The sequence below is a fragment of the Papilio polytes genome, unplaced genomic scaffold (genome assembly GCF_000836215.1).
Source record: "Papilio polytes unplaced genomic scaffold, Ppol_1.0 DF821845.1, whole genome shotgun sequence".
Lineage (NCBI taxonomy): Eukaryota > Metazoa > Arthropoda > Insecta > Lepidoptera > Papilionidae > Papilio > Papilio polytes.
Window position 1 is genome coordinate 5,181,550 of NW_013527359.1, and position 20,915 is coordinate 5,202,464.

General features: G+C 32.3%; 2 protein-coding genes across 2 annotated transcripts in view; one reads left to right on the top strand and one right to left on the bottom strand.

The window, feature by feature from the left end:
• The window catches only part of LOC106107840 (probable multidrug resistance-associated protein lethal(2)03659), a 27,081-nt gene extending 9,021 nt beyond the window's left edge, over positions 1-18,060 (bottom strand). Inside the window, exons 1-13 of the mRNA XM_013288845.1 lie at positions 17,620-18,060; positions 17,238-17,322; positions 16,924-17,009; positions 15,128-15,284; positions 10,071-10,211; positions 8,920-9,127; positions 5,520-5,742; positions 3,919-4,075; positions 3,381-3,586; positions 2,409-2,663; positions 1,887-2,058; positions 931-1,073; positions 100-333 (exon numbers count right to left, since the gene is read on the bottom strand). Of these exons, the coding sequence (XP_013144299.1) occupies positions 100-333; positions 931-1,073; positions 1,887-2,058; positions 2,409-2,663; positions 3,381-3,586; positions 3,919-4,075; positions 5,520-5,742; positions 8,920-9,127; positions 10,071-10,211; positions 15,128-15,284; positions 16,924-17,009; positions 17,238-17,314 (2,059 nt within the window). The 5' untranslated portion in view covers positions 17,315-17,322; positions 17,620-18,060. The remainder of the gene's footprint in view (positions 1-99; positions 334-930; positions 1,074-1,886; positions 2,059-2,408; positions 2,664-3,380; positions 3,587-3,918; positions 4,076-5,519; positions 5,743-8,919; positions 9,128-10,070; positions 10,212-15,127; positions 15,285-16,923; positions 17,010-17,237; positions 17,323-17,619) is intronic.
• Positions 18,061-18,511: 451 nt separating this feature from the next.
• LOC106107973 (beta-1,3-galactosyltransferase 6) lies at positions 18,512-20,642 on the top strand. The gene is made up of 3 exons (XM_013289014.1): positions 18,512-19,230; positions 19,810-20,000; positions 20,307-20,642. Exons 1-3 carry the CDS (start codon positions 18,601-18,603, stop codon positions 20,584-20,586), a joined length of 1,101 nt encoding a protein of 366 aa, XP_013144468.1. The 5' UTR covers positions 18,512-18,600; the 3' UTR covers positions 20,587-20,642.
• The last annotated feature ends 273 nt before the right edge of the window (positions 20,643-20,915 follow it).

The following is a 20,915-nucleotide window of genomic DNA, read 5'->3' on the forward strand; positions in this document are numbered from 1 at the left end:
ATAAAATTTTGTGTTAATGTAGAGGATAGTCTGGAAGTACACATAAGCTATTTACTTTTGTTTTATTTTACTTTTCGGACGGAGACGAGCGCCCGCGACTTCGCCCCGGGAATTTCGTCTTTCTAGAAGACTTATTAGGAACATATATTTTGTTCTTACAAAATAATGTTGAAAACTCACCCCCGCTGAGACTGACGCCCCTCTCGCCCACGACGGTCTTGTCGCCCTGCGGGAAGAGCGTGAAGTCCCTGTCGAGCGCGCAGCGCCGCACCACGGCGTTGTAGCGCGGCCGGTCCATCGCCTGCCCGAACAGGATGTTCTGACGTACGCTGCCTAACAAACAAACAGATAAAACAAAAGTTGTAAACTTATAATATAATGGTAAAACTTACAAATAAACGCGGTATAAAATTAAACTTAGGAATAAACTGAGAATACCTAAATATTAGTACAAATTTTGCTTATACTCAGTTTATTCCTAAGTTTAACTTTATACCGCGTTTATTTGTAAGGCTGTATAGGTTTTCATTGGAAAAAAACACTTGGCTAAAAATATACAGGACTTACGACCATAAACATTTTTTATGCCTATATATTTTACAAGGAAAAAGTTTTTTTTTGTTCAAATATTTCATCTGTAGAAACCTAACGATTACTTACAAAAATAAATTTTCAACCTATTCTAACTAAAAACATAACATACAGTAACTAAGGTTAGGTTACTCTTAGTTAGGTAGCTATTTAACCTTTAAATGCATGATTGTTTATTTTTAAATACTCTAAATTAAAACGGGTAGTAAATTGAACATAGATGAATGGAAAAATAAATAAAACGGTTTTTTAATAGTCCATTGGGTATGGAAGAGAAGGCTGATGTATATATCATCATGCATTAAGGGTTAAACTGACTGTAAATGCAGGAGTACGAACCAGCAAAGAGCCACGGCTCCTGGCTGGCGTAGGAGACGGTGCCGCCGACGTGCAGCTCGCCCGACAGCAGCGGCAGCTCGCGCAGCAGCACGTGCAGCAGCGACGACTTGCCCGCGCCCACCGGCCCTATCACTGCTATCAGCCTGACAACGCGATATCTTATTAAACTACACATATACCCTTAATACTTATTTTTCATGATTTGAATACAAAATAAAATAAAACACATTATGTAAAAAATAGAGCACCAACTGATACGGAATCCGATGACTCAAGCAACCAGTGGTCAGGGCAGAGACAGAAACCTCCTCACAATGCGTGCGGTTTTTGAAATAACTGCCTTTTGAATCGTCAGTTAGAGAAACCGCACGCATAGTGAGGAGGTTCTTGTCCCTTAACCCAACTTTATAGCGAGGACTTCTTGAGATGTTGGTCGAAGCTCTTCGCTATTAGCCCATGCAACGAAACGACTATCAGAGTAATGGTATTAATCTCATTATCATTATAAATGCGAAAGTTTAGATGTATGGATGTTTGTTAGACTTTGTAGCCTAAACTGCTGAACGGATGTCGATGAATTTTAGCATGGATGTAAAAGATAGTCTGGAAGAACACATAGGCTAATTACTTTAGTTTTTTTTTTATATTCACGCGGACCGAGTCGTGGACTAAAGGTAGTAGTATATAGTTCTATCGATTATAGTACCCGGGACTTTATTTGGCTCGTCCGGTAGTAGAGTACACTTGTTACTAGCGTGCCAACTTAATTTGTAAACGTCAGTTTCAAACTATTTGTAATACAAAGATTAGGTATGCTTCAAATCCGAAAGATTTTACGTTACTTCAGAAAAAAAATCTATATGCAATAGTACAAATATTAAACGGCTGTCAAAATTTGTTAGTAACGCAAATCAATGTCATAACAACTGTTTTAAGCAACGTTTGAGTGGACTCACTTGCCGGGCTTTATAGTGAGCGACATGTCCGTGAGTGTGTTCTCTGCGTGCGAGGCGATCCACTTAGCGGTGGCGTGCTTCAGCCGCACGCCGCGCGCGTCCTCCTCCACGCGCATCGCCAACTCCTCGTCATCTTCCTCACCTGATTCTAACGGTGCCAGAGTCGCATTACCTGGGGAACGAAGGCAAATAGTGAAAATTAAAAAAAAAATATTTTTTCCTTCATTTTTGTGCAAGATTTTCTGGCCAGTAACAATCACAGACAAAGTTAATTTAACTTTATAATTTGAATTTAGAATTTGATCAATCACTACGTTTTGCCCAAGACTTCGCCAGTGAGGAAGTAAACAAAACATAGGGCCTGTCCCACCATTGGCTAACAGAGACTCAGATATCTTAATAATTACGTCACTGTCATAAAGGAACATTCATCCATCCATCCGAACATTCGTATGTATAATATAAGTATGATTATTTCCTATAGAAATACGTTAAGTAATATTAAATGAGACTTTCACTTACCATTACCCCTGGCTTCGTCCCTCTTCTTCTCAGGCTCTGTCTCCAATTTTTCAGGTTGGACCTTCTCTTCAATGACTAGAGGTTCATCTTTGGTTGAGGCGACAGACTCTCTTACTTCTTTCTCTTCCTTGCCCTTCTTCTTGGTGGCGGTCTGTATCTCGGAGAGGCCGGGCACTGGCTTGCTCGTGTCCTCGTATAGCATAAAGTTTTGTAGCCGTTTTATTGATATCGTAGCTTCAGCTACTTGAGCAATACCTTGAATAATAATAATGATGCTTGAGTCATGGAATTCCGCAGCCGGTGGTGCTCTATTTTTTTATTTATTTTTTTATATTTATATAAATCATGTAAAATAAGTGAATAAAGATATATATCATAATAATAATAACTTAATGGTTATTATTTTTAATGTTATAACATGTTTCTAAGAAAAGTATATTTGTTTACAATTAATAAATGATACTGTAAGTAAATAAAAATATTAACTCATCACTTCAGGCATGAGTCAACTAAGTAAACAACAAACATTTAGTTTTAAATTTATTTTTATCTATTTCCAGTATTTAGGCTATTAATCAATCCGCAAGATGGTAAAATCTGCACTCAGCTGTGTAAATACTAACAAAACCACTTCCTTAGCGAGTGCTCGGTAACATTAACTTTTCATTAATTTAGTTGGAAAATAACACATTTGAATAAACATGAAATGTCTTTGACCTAATTCGATCGTAAAGCATGACCTTGAAACGAAATACTCAGACTAAAAGCCCAAGATGCTTATCGACTAAACAAAACTTCAGGTTTTTTTTATAATAATTGCACAAAAGACAAAAAAAAAACACTGGCAGGATAGTATAAGAATTATAAATAATTGAGCCACGTTTTTAAAAATAAAAGTCAACAATAAAATAATATTTTGTTGCCTTTCCTAACACGAATTAAATAAAAAAATGGGATTTTGTTCACACTCACCCTGTGGGAAGAACACGGTCATAGTTTGCCGTAGAATATTATAGAAGCTGGTGACCACAAACACTTGCTTCGCTGTGATAATATTGTTCTGTCCGAGGACGTACGCCAGTATGGAGATGAACAGACAGATCCGCGTCATGAACATTATAAATGAGGTGAGCACACCTCGGATGTACGATGTCGCTCGAATCTGTTTGATTTCCTGTCTAAAAAAAACATATAAAACCATTAAAATCATTCTTCGAAAACCCTACAAATTACATTAATTTTTTTTATTATCAATTGCTAAAACCGTCTAGGATACAATAAAATGTCGATAATTACACCCCAAAAACATTATCACTACTTTCACATAATTAAACACACGCAATATTACTCACGTATCAACCCCTAAGCGATTATTACTAACACCCCTTGTGACAATTTCGTTAAAACTTTGTCTATAAAATACAATTATATTTTTAACATGAATATAAGATTTGGAAATATGTTAATAAACTGCTCTCATTGTAAGTACACTTTGGTATATTGTACTCACTTTCTAGCCTTAGCGACTAGGTCTGCGAAAGGCTTTTCCCACGTGTACATCTTGATAACTTGTATACCAGACAGTATCTCGTTCATAAGACGGACACGTTCGTCCGTACGTAAAGCTGTTTTCAAACGCAACTCAGATGTCCGTTTGCCAAAGTACGCTGAAAAAACGAAAGTAATTAAAAAAAAACTTATAAGTTTTGTCTTTTACATAAACACATCAAAATCCAGCAAACGATTTAATAAAGTCTTGGGGAATTATTTCATTAAAATAGAGTGTATGTTTTGAATTCTATAGAAGTACGTCATATGTAAATCTTTCGTTACTTTATGTTCAAAGGGAATCAATGAACTACCTGAACTTTTACATGCTTTGAAAATTTTATTTTCAATAGCACGCATGCATAGAAACAAATTAACAAGGAATGTTTTTCAATCTGGGACAAAACGTATGTAATAATTTTATACCTGGCCACATAGAAATGGCAGATGTGCAACAAGGGTCCTTTGCGAAAAAAAAAATGTGCAAACATCTTGAAATGTAAACAAGCGATTATCTACATTATTACGTAGTAAATAAGGTGCATTTGCTTCTAAGGTACACGGGTATTTAATTTTATTTCCAAGTGTAGTATAAGGTTAACAAGAAGTCGAGTTCATGACTTAAATGGTATCATTTCTAAGCTCATAACCTTATTTCGAGACAGTCGGATACACATTTAAATTAAATATAAAAGATAAAAAATATAATAAACAGAAATTAATAGCAGAACGAATATTTTATTTTGCAATCATTGCTTTTAGCTACTAATCCGGTTTGTTGTTTTAGCAAAAGCCTTGCATTTGAAAGTTATGTTATTTATATCAAAGCTATGCAAAACTTATATTAAATATATTTAATTTAAGACAACTGTCAAACATTAAAAGCAATAATTCTTAGATACTTGTTACTCGTTGTAAAAATTAAACTAATGTAAAAAAACAAGTTTATGACGACTACATTTGAATATAACATCTAATCTAAGTTTTATAAGCTGCATTAAGAAAATAATAAGGTAAAATCGACGGCGTACAAATACGACTTTAAGATAATTTAGTGAAAATTGTGCACCGATAGTGAATGGAATAAGGGAACTTGACAAAGACAGCCGCTTAGGTACCACGTTTCATTAAGTCTTGAATAAATAAAAAAGTTAATTACTTCATAAGAGAATAATGAGAGTATGTTCATATGATTAACATTCGTACGGCCTGCTTTACTTACCAATGTTTAATTACGCAGATAATTCTTTTTTAATTATCTTTACTGAAAATATTAGAGTAAATCCTACAACTATATACGCCAATTAAAGTCAATACGTATGAATAAATGAATACGACCCTATCATTTTCCTCAAAGGCTACAATACTCTTATATACTTGTTTTTACACCATACATAATGTTACGTCAGGGTTATTGTGTCAAGAAGATTGTTCTGCAACTCGCGTGTTTAGTTCGTTTGCTCTATCTTAATAGTTTTTACAGCTCTTTATAGACCTTGGCTAAATCGAGCAATTTCTTCCAAGCATGTCCCTTATATAAAATTAACGTTTCTCATGACTTACCTTGTAAAGGTATGAAGGCGAGCATAAATCCAACACCGACGACAGCCGCCCAGCTTATCTCGAGCCACATGAAGTACGCGATGATAACGGTGGCGAGGGGCCCAATCCACAGGTAATGTAGGAATATGATAGCCACATCGAATCTGTTCACATCGTTCGACAGCAAATTCACCACTTGACCGACCGTCGTCTCCCCTAACGCTGTTTTGGATAGCCTTAAGGACTGTAAAAAAAGATTTACTAAACAAATCTATCAAATAATATTTAAAGGAACTAAAAATATTACATTATTTTAATTTATATTTCGCTTTAATCCAACGTCGACCTATGTAGCATCACCTTAAAATTCAAAGTAATTTTATTTCATCATAAATTATTCCCAAAATAACTAAAAACATAAAATAACGTAATTGCAACCATATGTGGAATTTAAGGCATCTCTGTTTACTTAATTCAGGCGTTGGATTTAAATGAAATTTATGCATGAATAATAAAATGAGGTCATGAAAGTAGATTCACGGATCGATATTCGAAACGATATCGTGTTATACATTAACGTTATCGGAAGTCATATAATTTTCGTGTAAAAATTCGTAAATTCAATAATAAATTGGTGTTTGCATTTACTTAATTAAACTAAAAGAATTTCATCTTAAAATCATAAGGATGTAATAATAAAGTATCTAGGTGAACTTTTAAAAATCAACTTCAAAAATTCATAGAAGTTATTATAAAAAAACATTCATGCGATATCCAAATACTTATACTTAATAATTTTATTAAAGAGATATCTTGAAATGCTAGATAACATATGATATGAAAATATCCATGGCACTTATTAGGTCCAGTTATCTATGGTAAAGGTTTTGTGGCAAAATTAGTATATTCCGTAGAGAGTTTTTAATAAATAATATTTATTGGTTCATCCTTCCATTGAGAAGCATAACCGTGGGTTGCCACAATATCTGTATATTTGGTATTGTTTTATCGAACTTAAAAAATGATAGAAATGTCTTTCGATAACGCACTAAACTGAAACCTGGTAACCAACAGTTATCGATTTAACAGACAAAAATAAATACTCAAAAGACCGAGGATTTAGAACCACAAACTTATAACCGAATTTGAACTAAAACATATTAATTCGTTGGTAAATAATAACATTTAATAGAATATCGAAAATGTCTGAACTAGGAAGACAAAATTACATTAATGGAATTTTTTATTGATCATTAGCTTTCGTCCGGGACACCGTTCGCGCGGGATTGAAAACAAAACTGAGTAGCCTATGTATTCTTCCAGACTATCCTCTACATATATGCCAAATTTTTGTTTGCATGTTTACATTACAAACTTCAACAAACATCCATCCATCCGTCTAAACTTTCACATTTATAATACATATTAGTAAAAAGTAAGAGATAAAAATAAACGAGAGCAGTTTTCATGCAAATAAAAATTCTAAAATTTTGTACAATATTTGCTTCATGTTGTATCATATCATTAATTATCATAATATTAACTGTCGCAATTAGCTTTAAAACTTGACATGTCATTTTTACTCATACTTGGCAATCCTCTCACTGAAACGATGGACAGCAAAAACCACACTACAGAAAGTACGCAAAAATCATAGTGATTACTTTCAACCAAGTTTGTAGAAAATATATATTTTTAATGAACATTTGTATATATGACTCATGTAGTTAAACTATAACAATTCCTAGATTTATATATAAAACTAGCTGTTGCTCGCGACTTCGCCTACAAGAAATTAAAAAAAAAAGCCCATTTTACTAACAGATAAATTAACTTTCCGGTCAAAGAATTTTTAAATTCGGCCCAGTAGTATTCGAGTTTTTGCAATACATACTGAAATTCAAAAATCCAAATCTTTCCTCTTTATAATATTACTATAGATTGAGACACAAACAGATGGCTTGTCTGTTACTGAGCTGTGCAGAAGAACGCACATAAATCATTAATATAAGTTTGTTTTCTATAACTCTGCATCACGCAACGTTTATTAAGGTTATGTAATGAATACACAGAAGGGAATTACATGAATATAATTGCACTGTTGACGTCACAGGCAGTAAGGACAATAAATAATCGCATCGAAAAAGTAGAATACCGAATGCTGAGAATTACAGCAGATAGCCTGAATTACCGATTTAACAATCTAATATATTTGCATTTAAAGAATTGCACAAGATTACGCAATGATTTATTTATTTCAACATTAAATAAAAGTGAAGACGGACAATAAGAAAATGTAAATTATGTAACGAAGGTCGTTTGAAATCGTTAACCTTGGCGTACAGAATGTAAGATTTGTGCATAACAGCAGCCGGCTGTTGCTTAGGTGATACATAATTAGTAAGTACAGTTAATCCTATGATCCTACGGCTGCCCGCTAAGCTATATGCTGTGCGAAATAAGCCAGATAATGAAGATTTTGTATGTAAATAAAAGTAGCACAATAAAATTGAAAAAAAAAAACCTCTACATTGAGTGACTGATTTGAGTCATAATTTTAACATACTTTAACCATACATAAAACATCCTGTAGTTATTAATAAATATACACGGTCTACAGTAGCTCATTTGATCACAAATCAATATTATAGAATTCAACTAGAAATATTACCAACTAATTATTTCTGATTTTTTTCGCATCACGAATTAGGTTCTTTCTTACCGTAGTTACGGAAGGTTACTGGCCAATTACTAATAACAAGGTGTTTCAATTCATATAACAAGTAACAAACTGTATGTCTTGTTTATAAATCATTTTACATTAACATGACTATGTAAATGTATGTTTCAATTTTCAAATAATTGGCGAAGTAAAAATTGCGCGAATAGTGAACTTGGATTTCATTTTGCAAAACGTAATTATAATTTGCATCTTATTTTTACTGTAGATCTTATTATTGGGTTCTCGTCGAAACACCAAATAATATTCTAACAGGTTACATATGTAGATAAACCATTTAACATCTTATGTCTAGATCCAGAACGAGTTTCAAATATAAAACACTACTTGTCCATGTCATTCCGGTATCACAGCAAACAATGAAACAAAGAGTCAACTCAGGATGTAATCCATTATTTAAGATAAACAGGAAATACATAAAGTACTCGTCTTTCAGTTTCTTAGAAATTTTCAAGTATCTCATTAAGCGATAAGATTCATATTACCTGCATATGAATAATGAATTAAGCACGTCCGATACAAAAAGTCAAAGAAAAGTATCGTAATTTAAAACTACAAGAAATATTACTTAGTTTCAATTATAATAACCCTAAAACGCACTAAAAAAACTTGTATCATTTAAAACGGAGCAAGTCTAAGGTTATCAACCTATTAATTATTAAAATTAAAACATATACTGACCTTTCTATATATGAGGGAACAGCAAGCGACCCTGAATTTCATACCCATATGCAATATGGCCATCATGTATGGATGCACTACGAAGACGTTGAGAGCCGAGCACAGTATGACTGCCCCAGCGTATAAGTATGCTTCCACTGGCTTTATCGCTGCTTGTTCTCGGCCGTAGAAATCTATCAGCTTGCCCAAAAACACTGGCTGAGCTATCCTGTTAAAAAATAAAAAGAATAAAAAAACCGATAAATACTAAGATAAAGTTTTTCAAAGACAAAATTAAATGATCATTGCATTGAAATGAGGTTAAAATATGTGTTCATGGACTTTATCAGAGTAAAATAAATTGGTAGGCGCACAAACATTGCGTTCAACAAAGTAAATTGTACCGACTTATCAACAATCATGAACGCATGCACCATTCCGAATAAAATAGGGCTGTCAACCCTTAAATTTGAATATGAAGACCATGATTGCAATCCTGCATATCATTTTAAGCTTTCGGAACAATTAAGTATAGATCTTGAATAACTTACGGCTATTTATTGGTATGCTCTGGATATCTCAAGTCAGTTGTTTACTTACTAACCAGTAAGCGGTTAACAATTGCACGAAAAGTAAACATAAAACCTTGATACAAAAATTATGTCACTTGTTAAGTAAAAAAACCACTTTGTTGACAACCCTAAATCTACACAATTAAATGCCAACAGTAGTTGCCATTGCATACTTCTTTAGCAAGATTGAGCCTAATGTTTTTAATCAGGTCGACATTTAGTCACTGAAGTATCGATAGATATTTTTAGACGACAGTGAAGCAGTAAGTTACTGAAACTTAGCCCAATTGATACAATTTATTTAAACAGTCTACTTCATAAAGTAACAATTAATAAACAATATATTACACATTATATAATATCTCATCTAAGTTAAGTGTACATATTTTTACTCAACCACGTTGTTAAATAACCACATCGTAAACAGCGTTGTTGACAAAAATTAACTCACGTTAGTACATTGAATGACGTCATCGTTAAAACCAAACCAGATAATTAACCGTGGCTTCCGCCAAAATTCTTCAAATTAATCCAACGATATCTTACACATCGATGACGTCATACGAAAGCTACTTGTAATTACAGTAGATAGTAGCTCACTTCTTATCAGTTCCGTTGTCAAATCGTTGTCGAGCCATGTGCGTTTGGTCGCGCAGAATCATGACTCGCCTGCGCATGAGTCGGCGCTCGATCTGACCGAAGTAGGCCACGAAAGAGCCCAACATACGCGGCTGTTGTATCCTTGGAGAGGAGTAGGATAGGGTTAACAGGAGACAAGGAAAAGGATGTTATTGTGCTGTATTACAAATACGGATTGTTTTCATACAAGTTTCTTTAAGTAAAATATAGGATTAATCATACTCCACTTATAAGATAAACCCTGGTCAGTTATAAAAACTAGCATTAGTGTTGGTTATAATTTTATTTTTTCCATAGCTACATATAAATAATTGTAATTTATTTCAATGTAATATTCTTAGATACAGATCTAAATGATTTCTAGCCTTCGGCTTTATGATTTCATAAATTTCTCTTAAAAATCATTAAAGTCTACTTAATTATTGTAGATGGGCAGTAAGTTGTATTCTCAACGGGTTGTGAACTTGTTTCTTTATCTTCTGTGATTAAAATTATTATTATGTATTCATAATTTTTTATTAGTTTTAAATAATTTACTTAATAGTTTTAAATAAGATTACATCAATTTACCTTTCGTGCGAACGGAACCAAAAGTACCCTAAAGCAAGCACAGGCTTTTAAAACATTTTTTTAAAACAATGTAGACATTCATGTGGCAACATACGATACTTAACTTGCACTTATCTTCTTACTGAAGCATTAAAGTCCTAGAATGTCAACAAGAATGTGATTTTCAAACATTTATCTGTGGTACTTAAATACAATGAGAACTTAAATTTATGTATTTATGTTGTAATACTCCTTCAAGTTATTTAAGATGGAATAAATACATGACCCTTAAAGCCGCCCTCAGAGCTTCCTTGGCTAATTCATATGAGGTTCAAAAGATATGTGGAGATAGTGAGTGGTAAGACCTTCAGAGATTTATACGTTATAAATGTTTTGTTGCAAGACAACTATCAAAGTTTACAGTTCGCAGTGATAATATGTTAATAACCTAGACATTCAATAAAGCAATAAAAAGTCCGATTGCTAAATTCATATCTAAATAATTCGGTCAGACCAAAAGTAACATCTATCTGTAAGTTCATTTTATACTTATAAAAATATTCTCCGCTTTCAAGAAGAATTAAAATAATCTCGTTACGCTAACCTTAATACGTTTACCATTAAGTTTTTAATCTTATGCTAATAGTAATATAGTTATTTCTAAAGTCACTTAAGTTCCTAGAGCTCAGTTTACTAAACCAATTATTCACATTGTTACCTTAACATGAAATACCACAAAACTAGGTATTAGCTTTCATCAAATATCAAATTTACGTAACAAGTTAGGTAAAGACTATTTTTTTCCGCTTTCGTAACCGGTAGGGTGAGTATACTATTTAATTATCCGGGAACTCTACTATTATTATTAATTAAATTTATATGTTTCCTTTAAATTCCAAATAGTGGCTATGTGGTATCCGCCGGAGTGAAAATGGCCGTGTGGTTTCAAACGTATAGTATCAGCGGCTTGGTAGCCGACACTAGCAGTTTTGCGTGCCGGAGGACAACTTTGGTTGTTTGTCACCTTATGGTATGAAGAAAAATGTAGATTTAGCAAGACGAATTGCGGGGTTTAAAACATAAAAACCGCGACTAAACGTAAATGTCAATTAGATTGATATTAAATTGCGCTAGCTATTTAGTCTTAAAATCGACAGGATCGTTTTAACATGGGATTGATGGCATGAAACTAGCAAAGTGTACCCACCCTAGCACTAAAACTTGACCGGTTACAATAGCGGAAAGAAACATTTCTCTTTGACGGTTAGGAAACAGTAAAAAAAAACTTTTTACTTGGTTCGGTAAATTTGGTTAGGAAAATAAAACAAGCCGTTGTAATTTAGGGTTAAGATTTTTAACTCCTTATGCGGCTTAGTTACGTACTAAATTGCAATATATCCGCAAAAGCTTACGTTATACTGAAACCACAATAATGCTACATTATGACAAATGTGGTGCAAATATTACAACATATTACGCATGTTTAAATGCCATATGTTGCATATCTCTATTATAATAATTTACATGCGTCCATACATTAGTATCACACTTTAATAACCTGAATGTGGAAGAGTTATATTGATGGGGGTAAGCCTGACACCCATTACACATCCACAGTTCTAACTGAAAGTTTTAAGTGAAGAGTGAAATTCTTCAAATAAAAGTGAATTTCAGTAGCTAAGTTGTTGATGCAACAAATGGATTTAAGGTTGTGACGATAAAAATGTCGTTCTAAAATTATTGTTAAAGAAAAGTTGTATTTTTAAAAATAATTTACGAAAGCAAATTTTAATACTATTAACGCAGTAAATTGTTTTACGTGGAATGATTTCGCAACGTACCCAATTAAATTCTAGGAAATAGAATTAGACCGTAATAGTAAACATGTGTCGTATGGTAATTTCCTTAAACGATACAAAATTTATATTTACTCAACATTATAACTGTAATAGAGTAATCTAAATACAATTTAGCGGCTGTACGATTATGCCAGCTCGTTTCTTAGGATCTACTAGCAGCACTATGGGATTGGCATGTCTTTCCCAAGACAAAAATCCCCCTTTGCCTAATTTAGATTAAAAAAAAAACATAATTTAAATATTGTTTTAGGTCCTGTGTGGTACTTGCTGATTGAGGATTAGATAGCTTAAAAATGACGTCACTGTCAGATAAGGGAACAAAATCCGGTATTTCCATCACAGTTTACACGTTGGATTGTTATCAGACCATTTACAATTTGGTAGGAAAGGCCTTTAATGTTCTATTTATAAATTAAATACATGTAAGTGGATAAAAACTGCAAAAAATAGTTATATTGAAATTATTTCGGCTACTGTATTTGTTCTTGAAAAAAATTAACATCTGAAACGGTAAAACAATTCGCGCAATATTCTAAACAGTAAGAAATTGACACATTTATGGCGGAATAGGGTAAAAATAGCTCCATACAATGTTACGGTGATGACGCTCAATGACGTTGACAATTAACATCAATATGTTGCCAGGAATTTCTGATATGACGAACTCTGAGTACGTTTGCATCGGTCACAGAAAAATCTATAATTTAAATGGAAATTTACAAACTGACTTTCCCTGTGATGGCGCGATTATAAGGAAATTTTGGTAAAACTTTCTAAGGCTAATGAAAAGTACATAATAAATTAAATAAAAATGTCTTAATGAATTCATGCTTGCATGATATTTTAACAAAAACTTTGAAGTTATATTCTAAAATAAATACTTCTTGACGTAAAATAAATTATCTATAAACCCTGACAATGTTGTGTAGATCTTGTGAAATGTTTGTGGTCAAAAACCCTATTACCATATAATTACCGAATAACTTTAAACAAAACATGATAAAAACATCGACTTAGTGCATTCATCCGGTGACCGGAGACTCATTGGGCAAGTGGAATGTAAATAATGCGTAACAATGTACGTAACATTATTTATAAATCATGTATAACAATTATTGAATAAATAAACTAAAATATGTAAACCGCGGACCTAGGGAAATCTGTAAATCAATGACATCACTAAATATTTTGTACAAACAGTAATGTGGTTTTATTTCCATAGTCCAACTATGAAGTGTAAGACACTTTAAATCGAAATACTGTGACAAATAAACTGTTTGAGTTGAGGTATTAAGTGATTTGACAGAAATCGTTTTCTATTTACCATGACATAGCAAGAACAAACAATGGCACATCGTACTTTGTACCTATTGAATCTGCACGCACTAGGATTGCACTGATTGCATTGAATCATTCACATAACAATTCACACCATAATCTTTTTTCCTGTTTCACTATTGATGCTATATCTAGGAATATAGCACTTAAAATAACTACCCCTGGAATCGAAGATACAGGCAACAAAAAATTTCGGATTTAGCATACACTGTGACCATCTCTCTGAATTGTTTTTATTTTGTGCAAGTCGCTTCGTGGCATGATCTGGCAGATTTTCGTTTTTGCGTTCAAATTAACGTATATTATAACGATCGTTATACTCAAGAATAACAAAACAAATCACATTATTAATTATTCAATGTCTCATATTAAAGTAATACGTATATTATTAAATTTTCGCCTTTATCTAAATAAAAGGTCGTTCAAGTCAACAAAAGGGTGCATTAAAAACTTGTGACGCATTCGGGCGATTAATTTGAGATGTACCGATACAATCTTTAATGAGAAGAAAAAAAAGATATACCGCCTTATAACAATTGACAACAAGTTATTAACAAACTTCTTGAAATATTGTTTTTACATGTTTAAAAACTAGGTTGATTTTTAAATATCAATTTTAATAATTAACCTTTATTTGCCTGTTAATGAAAATAATCATCTTTCTATTTATCTGCGTGTTTTATAAATACTTTATCATTATTATAGCTAGAACAAATATTCAGCCATTTTTGGATTAAAAAGAATAGACGAAGTAAGTTAACAAGCAATATTCAAAGATAAAGATACTATGTGCAAGTAAATACTATCAAAAGAGATGAAGACTACGATTACTCAAGTATACAAAATCAATTTCTTTTGGATTGACATATTTACAAAAATACTGCAATTTGGTTACTGATATTCTTATAGATACGTAGATAACATAAACTGATTTTTTATCTTAATTAGATATCTGAGCGCATCCTTAAAACGTGACTTTCAAGTATTTAATGTGCATAGATTGCTTGTAATGTTCCCCTCTTATAACATATCGATAAGATATACAGATAAGATTATTCGGTTATCGTTTTTCTCTAAATTTGTTTAATATGCGCATCAAATAGAAAATCTATTGTACCACCAACATTTGTTCTAGCATTATTAAAATCGCATACATTTGTTACAAAATATTTTGACCAAGGATAATGTAATACAGCACAATTTAAACATCGATGTTAATATTTAAGGATATTGGGAATTAAAAGGATATTTTATTAAAAAATTAAAACTTACCGTATTCCACATTCCATAAACAATAGAACGAATCCATAAAGCATACATCTTGCTGCGTATGCTTTTAATATGACTCTAAGCAGACTGGGCGTGCGCTTGGCTCCGGCTCTCGCTACCTCCTCCTCCCATAACCGAGCAAACTTGTCACCCAGTGGACCTAACAGAGATTAAAAAATTGAAAATGCGAATAGAACTAATCCCGGTGAGGAAAAGTGAAACTTGTACCAACTAGTTAGACACACGTTGTCTTTTGGATCGTTATGCTTTGAGTTGAGCAAATACTAACGACTAGCTGTTGTTTGCGACTTCGTCCATGTGAAATAAAAAAAAATAGTGTACCCTATGTTACCTGAGTAACCACTGATGTTACCGTAGGTTTTTAATGGTAAAAAAAATTTTGAAATCGGACTAATAGTTATTGAGTTATTTCAAAACATACAAAAATACAAATCTTTCCTCTTTATAATATTAGTATAGAAGTATAGATAGACAAAATGATGACAAAATGTATAGGCAGAATATGTCAACGCAATGTTAATAACCTGCCCTTTACGTGAATAAATTGAATTCCGTTTAAAGTACATCGTATTTATCAGGCCGGAGTGATTTTATTCATCAATTGGATTGGACAAGCGAAACCTGTTTACTTTTTTCGCTTGTCAGTCGAGTCTCAAATTCTTTAACTTCAGACATTGCAATATTGCTGTGAAATTAAACTTTTCATATAACGATAATGACCACACATTAAACAAATGCGAACATTGGAAAATCTATAATGTTACCGATTTGTCGCTATCGCACTGAGTAAACACATCGTATACAACCCCTTACGATATTTTTGACCGACTTCCCAAAAGAAGGAGGTACTCAATTCGTCTGTATGTTTTTTATGTGTGTTACGGCATAACTCCGCCGCTAGTGGACCGATTTTGATAATTCGTTTTGTACCCTAAATTTCCTGGCCGACTTTAAAGATAAAGAGACGTTAAATTTTTATTCTTGTTTATTATATAGCAGTACCTCCAATAAAACCGTATTTTTTTAATTACTGTTTTGTTTTTTTGTGACTAAATGGCCACTGTTTGCCTTGATGAGGCATTTACAGATTCACCGGGCTTGAGGTGGCCGAGCGCAGATGGCATGGCGCTTTCCCTAAACCTCGTTTATGAGTAACTAAGCTAAACCAAAAAATCTTATTTAAAAAACATTGATTAAATTAATATATTTGGAGTCAGATAAAGTTGACAAGCGTCTTTAAACTTTACGTCGTTAAATTATTTTATCTATTTGTTAATTTTAAAAACTGTTGTGTAGCTTTTGATAGGAGTTCAATGAACTTAAGCCACGTTTGCACTAGCACAACCAGACTCGCGTGTCTGGTGCACAACAACTATTTCTATCAGGCAATGCATGCATGATATTCACTGGCGCTTCCACGAATCCCAATAATAAATTAGTTTCGCGCCGCTAAAGTAAACTATCGCCTAGTGGACCTAGGATCTAAGGTAAGCTTTGTACGCGCGTAATTAACACAAAAGAACTTAGTAGTTTATGTGCTTTCAGACTTTTTGTATGTATAATTCAAAGATATTAATAACAAACATCCATCCATCTAAATTCCGCATTTAAAATATTATGAAGTATGATTGTTTCCATTTTCACATATAAATGCAATATGAATAGCTATACAAATATTTGCAACAAAAAATATAAATTAAATGTTACAATTATTTTTAAAATTTTAAGATAAATGTTGACCTATACAATGGCAGAATGTAATGTTTTCAAATACTTACTTGATGCATGCTCTTCCAATGGCTCATACAAGTCTCGTTCCTCCATTTCTTTTTTAAGGCCACCCCAAAAAATGGGTAATGTCCATCTAAAATCAAATTCATTTATTATTTTATTTTCTATTAATTCTATACACTGGATTGATATGTGTTATGAAGAGACATGAGTAAAATAATAATATATACAAGGTAAGGAATTCAGATGAAATGGCAGAATACATACTGTACCAAACATCTATAGGCACAAAGGCATATTGAAGATTTGAGACAAATGCAGACTAATTGAATTTTAAGGAATACATATAACAAGAACTTACGCAAAGGTTAATGCTGAGAATATATTAGCTTTGGCCCTTGGGTTTGGGGGCTTTCCTTTTTTCTTTAATGACTCCATTTTAAGATCTGAAATAAAATTCATTATATTGGAAAAATGTTTAAAAAAATAGCTTATTCAAATTATAGTACACATATAGATTCTTCTTATCATTTAAAGTCTTTTTTAATATAAAACACTGTTAGGAAACATATGTAATAAAATATAAGTGTAACCTAAAATCCCAACCATTCAAATGGCTTTATGCCAAAATAAAAAAAGCTTCCCTTCCACAAGGTTACTATAAAAATTGTAAGACATGATTTTTATGTCACAAAAGTTGTATCGTTTATTTTAGTTATTGTTGGTAAAAAAATTATACTCACCACTTTAATAATCCACAACGGACTCAGTGACTGATCTTCAAAATTTAATGGGCAAAATTTGCATGGCGCGAGTCACTGGTAATTCACCGATAACCATAAAAACATTAAGAAGTAAGAACTTGAATTATTTACAAGAGCGTTAGGTTACAAGTACCGACATTTAAATAATAAATAGTACAGCTAATAAATTTGCTTTTATGAAACAATTTAACCTCTAAGCAATAATTTAAATATCACTGAAATGTACAGATCTTGGACGTTTGATATTTAACCAAAACATAAAAAGATACAATGGAAAACAACACTTTTAATCAGATTTCGAACTGACCAACCCACATTCAACGATATTGGAGACTGAGCCAGACTGAGCTCTACGCTGAGGACGGAAGAGACAGAAAATAAAATGTAAAATACAAGCAAAGCCCAAAGAGGAAGTGGGGAAGCGGAGGAATGCGAAAATTTTAATGTCAACTTGAGAGTTACAGCTGTTTTTAATTTATGGCGAGTTGTATACTCTTTGGGTCATTGATTTATGGTTGGTATTGTATAACTTGAAAATTAGAATTGAAACTAATTGAATGAAATTTTGGAAACAAAAATAAGCTAGATAGTACAGTATAATTCGGCGTATTTTCTTAGGCTGTGCATCTTGTTTTTAATTAGAAAGAGTTTTCAATCCCATAAAGTGTTAATTAGTATAGTATTATAACTAATAATTAAGAGGATAGTGTTGAATATGGACTTTAAATAGTTAATAATATGTATTTAAATCAAATTACAACTATGCCAAAAAGATATTTGCGTGCTACGGAATATTTTGGAGATCTCCAAGCTACCGTCACCTGTCATCTGTCATCTGTCATCACGTTCGGTGTCCGTTGTGCGAGTAAGTAAATAAAGCAATGCAAATTAAATGTTTTTTCGTCATTTTATTTAAATAAGTTTCACTAAACCTAATAAGTAATATGTGAACGATTTATAATGTTAAGAGCCTTTCTTCAGAGATATAGAACTATGGTTCTAGTTAGCGTGTTCTTTTTTTATTTAGGATGTTGCCTTACAATAAATTTTACACACATAGAATGTGCAACTAAAGCATCAAACAATAACGATTTGGAAACTCGGGACAAATCTTTATCAAAAGCGCAATATGTTGTTATTATAATTAGTAGTCCAAATAACGAGCCTAAGCGTGATGCTATACGGACAACATGGGGAAATTTTGTTGATAACATTTTTGTAGAAAATGGTGAAATTATATACAAATGGAACCACACTGTGATATCAAAACAATCACAACAAAATATTGTTAAACTATTCTTTGCTGTGGGCAGATTAGGTTTAAGTGAAATTAAAGCAGAGAAAGTGGCAAATGAACAAAAGCGTCAAAAAGACATTTTAATTCTTGACAATATTGAGGATAGTTACAAAAATTTATCACTAAAAGTATTGAATACCTTGAGTTGGATAAGTAAAAATTTAAAGGAAATGAAATATGTAATAAAATGTGATGATGATTCTTTTGTTAGAATTGATTTAATAGTCAAAGATCTTGTCGCTTTTGCTCCTAGTATGAATGCACCTGAACTAGATAAATTTGTTACATTGAAGGTATGTTGGTAATATTTTGTTTTTAAGACTTAAATGTTTAATTTTCTATTATATTCTGTGCTGTTATGTTACAATGCATAACATTTTTTTAATACCAAAGAATTTGTTTCAGTTCTGTGCATGCCAAGTTAGTTACTTTCCTAACTCCCGTTAGAGGCCTTTAGTATGAGTTTACAACTTTATTTAAGCAGATCAACAATTTTAATGTATATGCTCTAAGTCTAGAATTTGGATATTACACCTAAAACTTGGAGGTAGTTTGCTTATTTTAACTTATTATAATGGTAATGGACGTACAATTTTAAAACAAAGTTAAATTTTCAAGATTCACAAATACATATCATTTGATTTTACTAATGAATTGAAAACAGGCTGTAGTGTTGTTTTCACCTATTTTATGTCTTTTTATTGCAATTTAATAACATACTTTTTCACTTCTATTTGCAAATAACCTGTTGGCACTTTACGGTGTGATGCATTGCACATTACTGATTTTGACTTTTTATATTTAACTCATATTTATTTAATACATAAAACTATAATTGGCTCCAGTTGATAATCCTTTAATAAACATTTTAGGAACAACAGCCTACATACAAAGGGTTGTATTGGGGTTATTTTAATGGCCATGCTAAAGTGTACCTCAGTGGCAAGTGGCAGGAAAAGCGTTGGTTCTTGTGTGATAACTACTTGCCTTATGCATTAGGTGGTGGTTATGTTATATCTCGCAGTGTTGTGGATTACATTGCCCAGAATATCGACTTCCTAAGGTTTGTATAAGAATATTTAGCACACCACTTTAAGGCTTTAATCTTCTAAACAGAACACTTTACTTGCTTGTGTTTGACACAATTGAAAAGATGGATAGAGATAAGAGAACAAAAATAAACTCTGACATATTACGCTGTCTAAACATGTTTACTATTCCTGTCGTAATTCTTGTATATTTAAAACAATTAAATGTAACTCGGATAAGTAAAAATAATTCAAGATCAATAATTGGGTTCAGCCACAAACCACTGGAGTTTTAGAATGAAATGACACTTTTAACTTTATACAAAATGTATATATTTTAGTTATTACAATGCAGAAGATGTATCTATGGGTGTTTGGACGGCTTCATTGAATGCAATAAACAGAATCCATGATGTCAGATTTGATACTGAATGGAAATCACGAGGATGTGATGACAACATGCTTGTAAGACACAAGCAGACAGTAAATGATATGTTCCAGATGTACAAAACTCTTGTACACTCGCATGGAAGAAAACTATGTGAAATCGAAGAGTTTGAAAGAAAAACATATTATTATAATTGGAATGTATTACCTAGTATGTGTTGTAAAAGGAATTAATTCTAATTTCTAGTCTTATCTATGTCTTAATTTATTAAAATACTTATTAATTTTTATCGTTTATTTTCACATAATGAACACAACAATAGAATTCTTTTAATTATATTTCAACATGAAAACAATCGGAAAAAAATGTGCAAGCTGAAACCACTATGCTTATTAGCACATTGCTAATACAAATATAATAACAAAGTATATATATTTAAAAAAATCATGATCCAAAAGCAGTCTATAACACACACAGTGGTTTTATATTTTTGTAGTCTTTAGCCCACTACACACTTACTTTTAACTTAACAGTTGTACTATACAATATAACTTCTGAAATA

Excerpts from the sequence above, each read along its gene's own strand:
- LOC106107973 (XM_013289014.1), top strand. The coding sequence starts at position 18,601 with ATGTTAAGAGCCTTTCTTCAGAGATATAGAACTATGGTTCTAGTTAGC. Across the intron at positions 19,231-19,809 it reads ATAAATTTGTTACATTGAAG|GAACAACAGCCTACATACAA; the intron begins GTATGTTGGTAA and ends TAAACATTTTAG. Across the intron at positions 20,001-20,306 it reads CAGAATATCGACTTCCTAAG|TTATTACAATGCAGAAGATG; the intron begins GTTTGTATAAGA and ends TATATATTTTAG.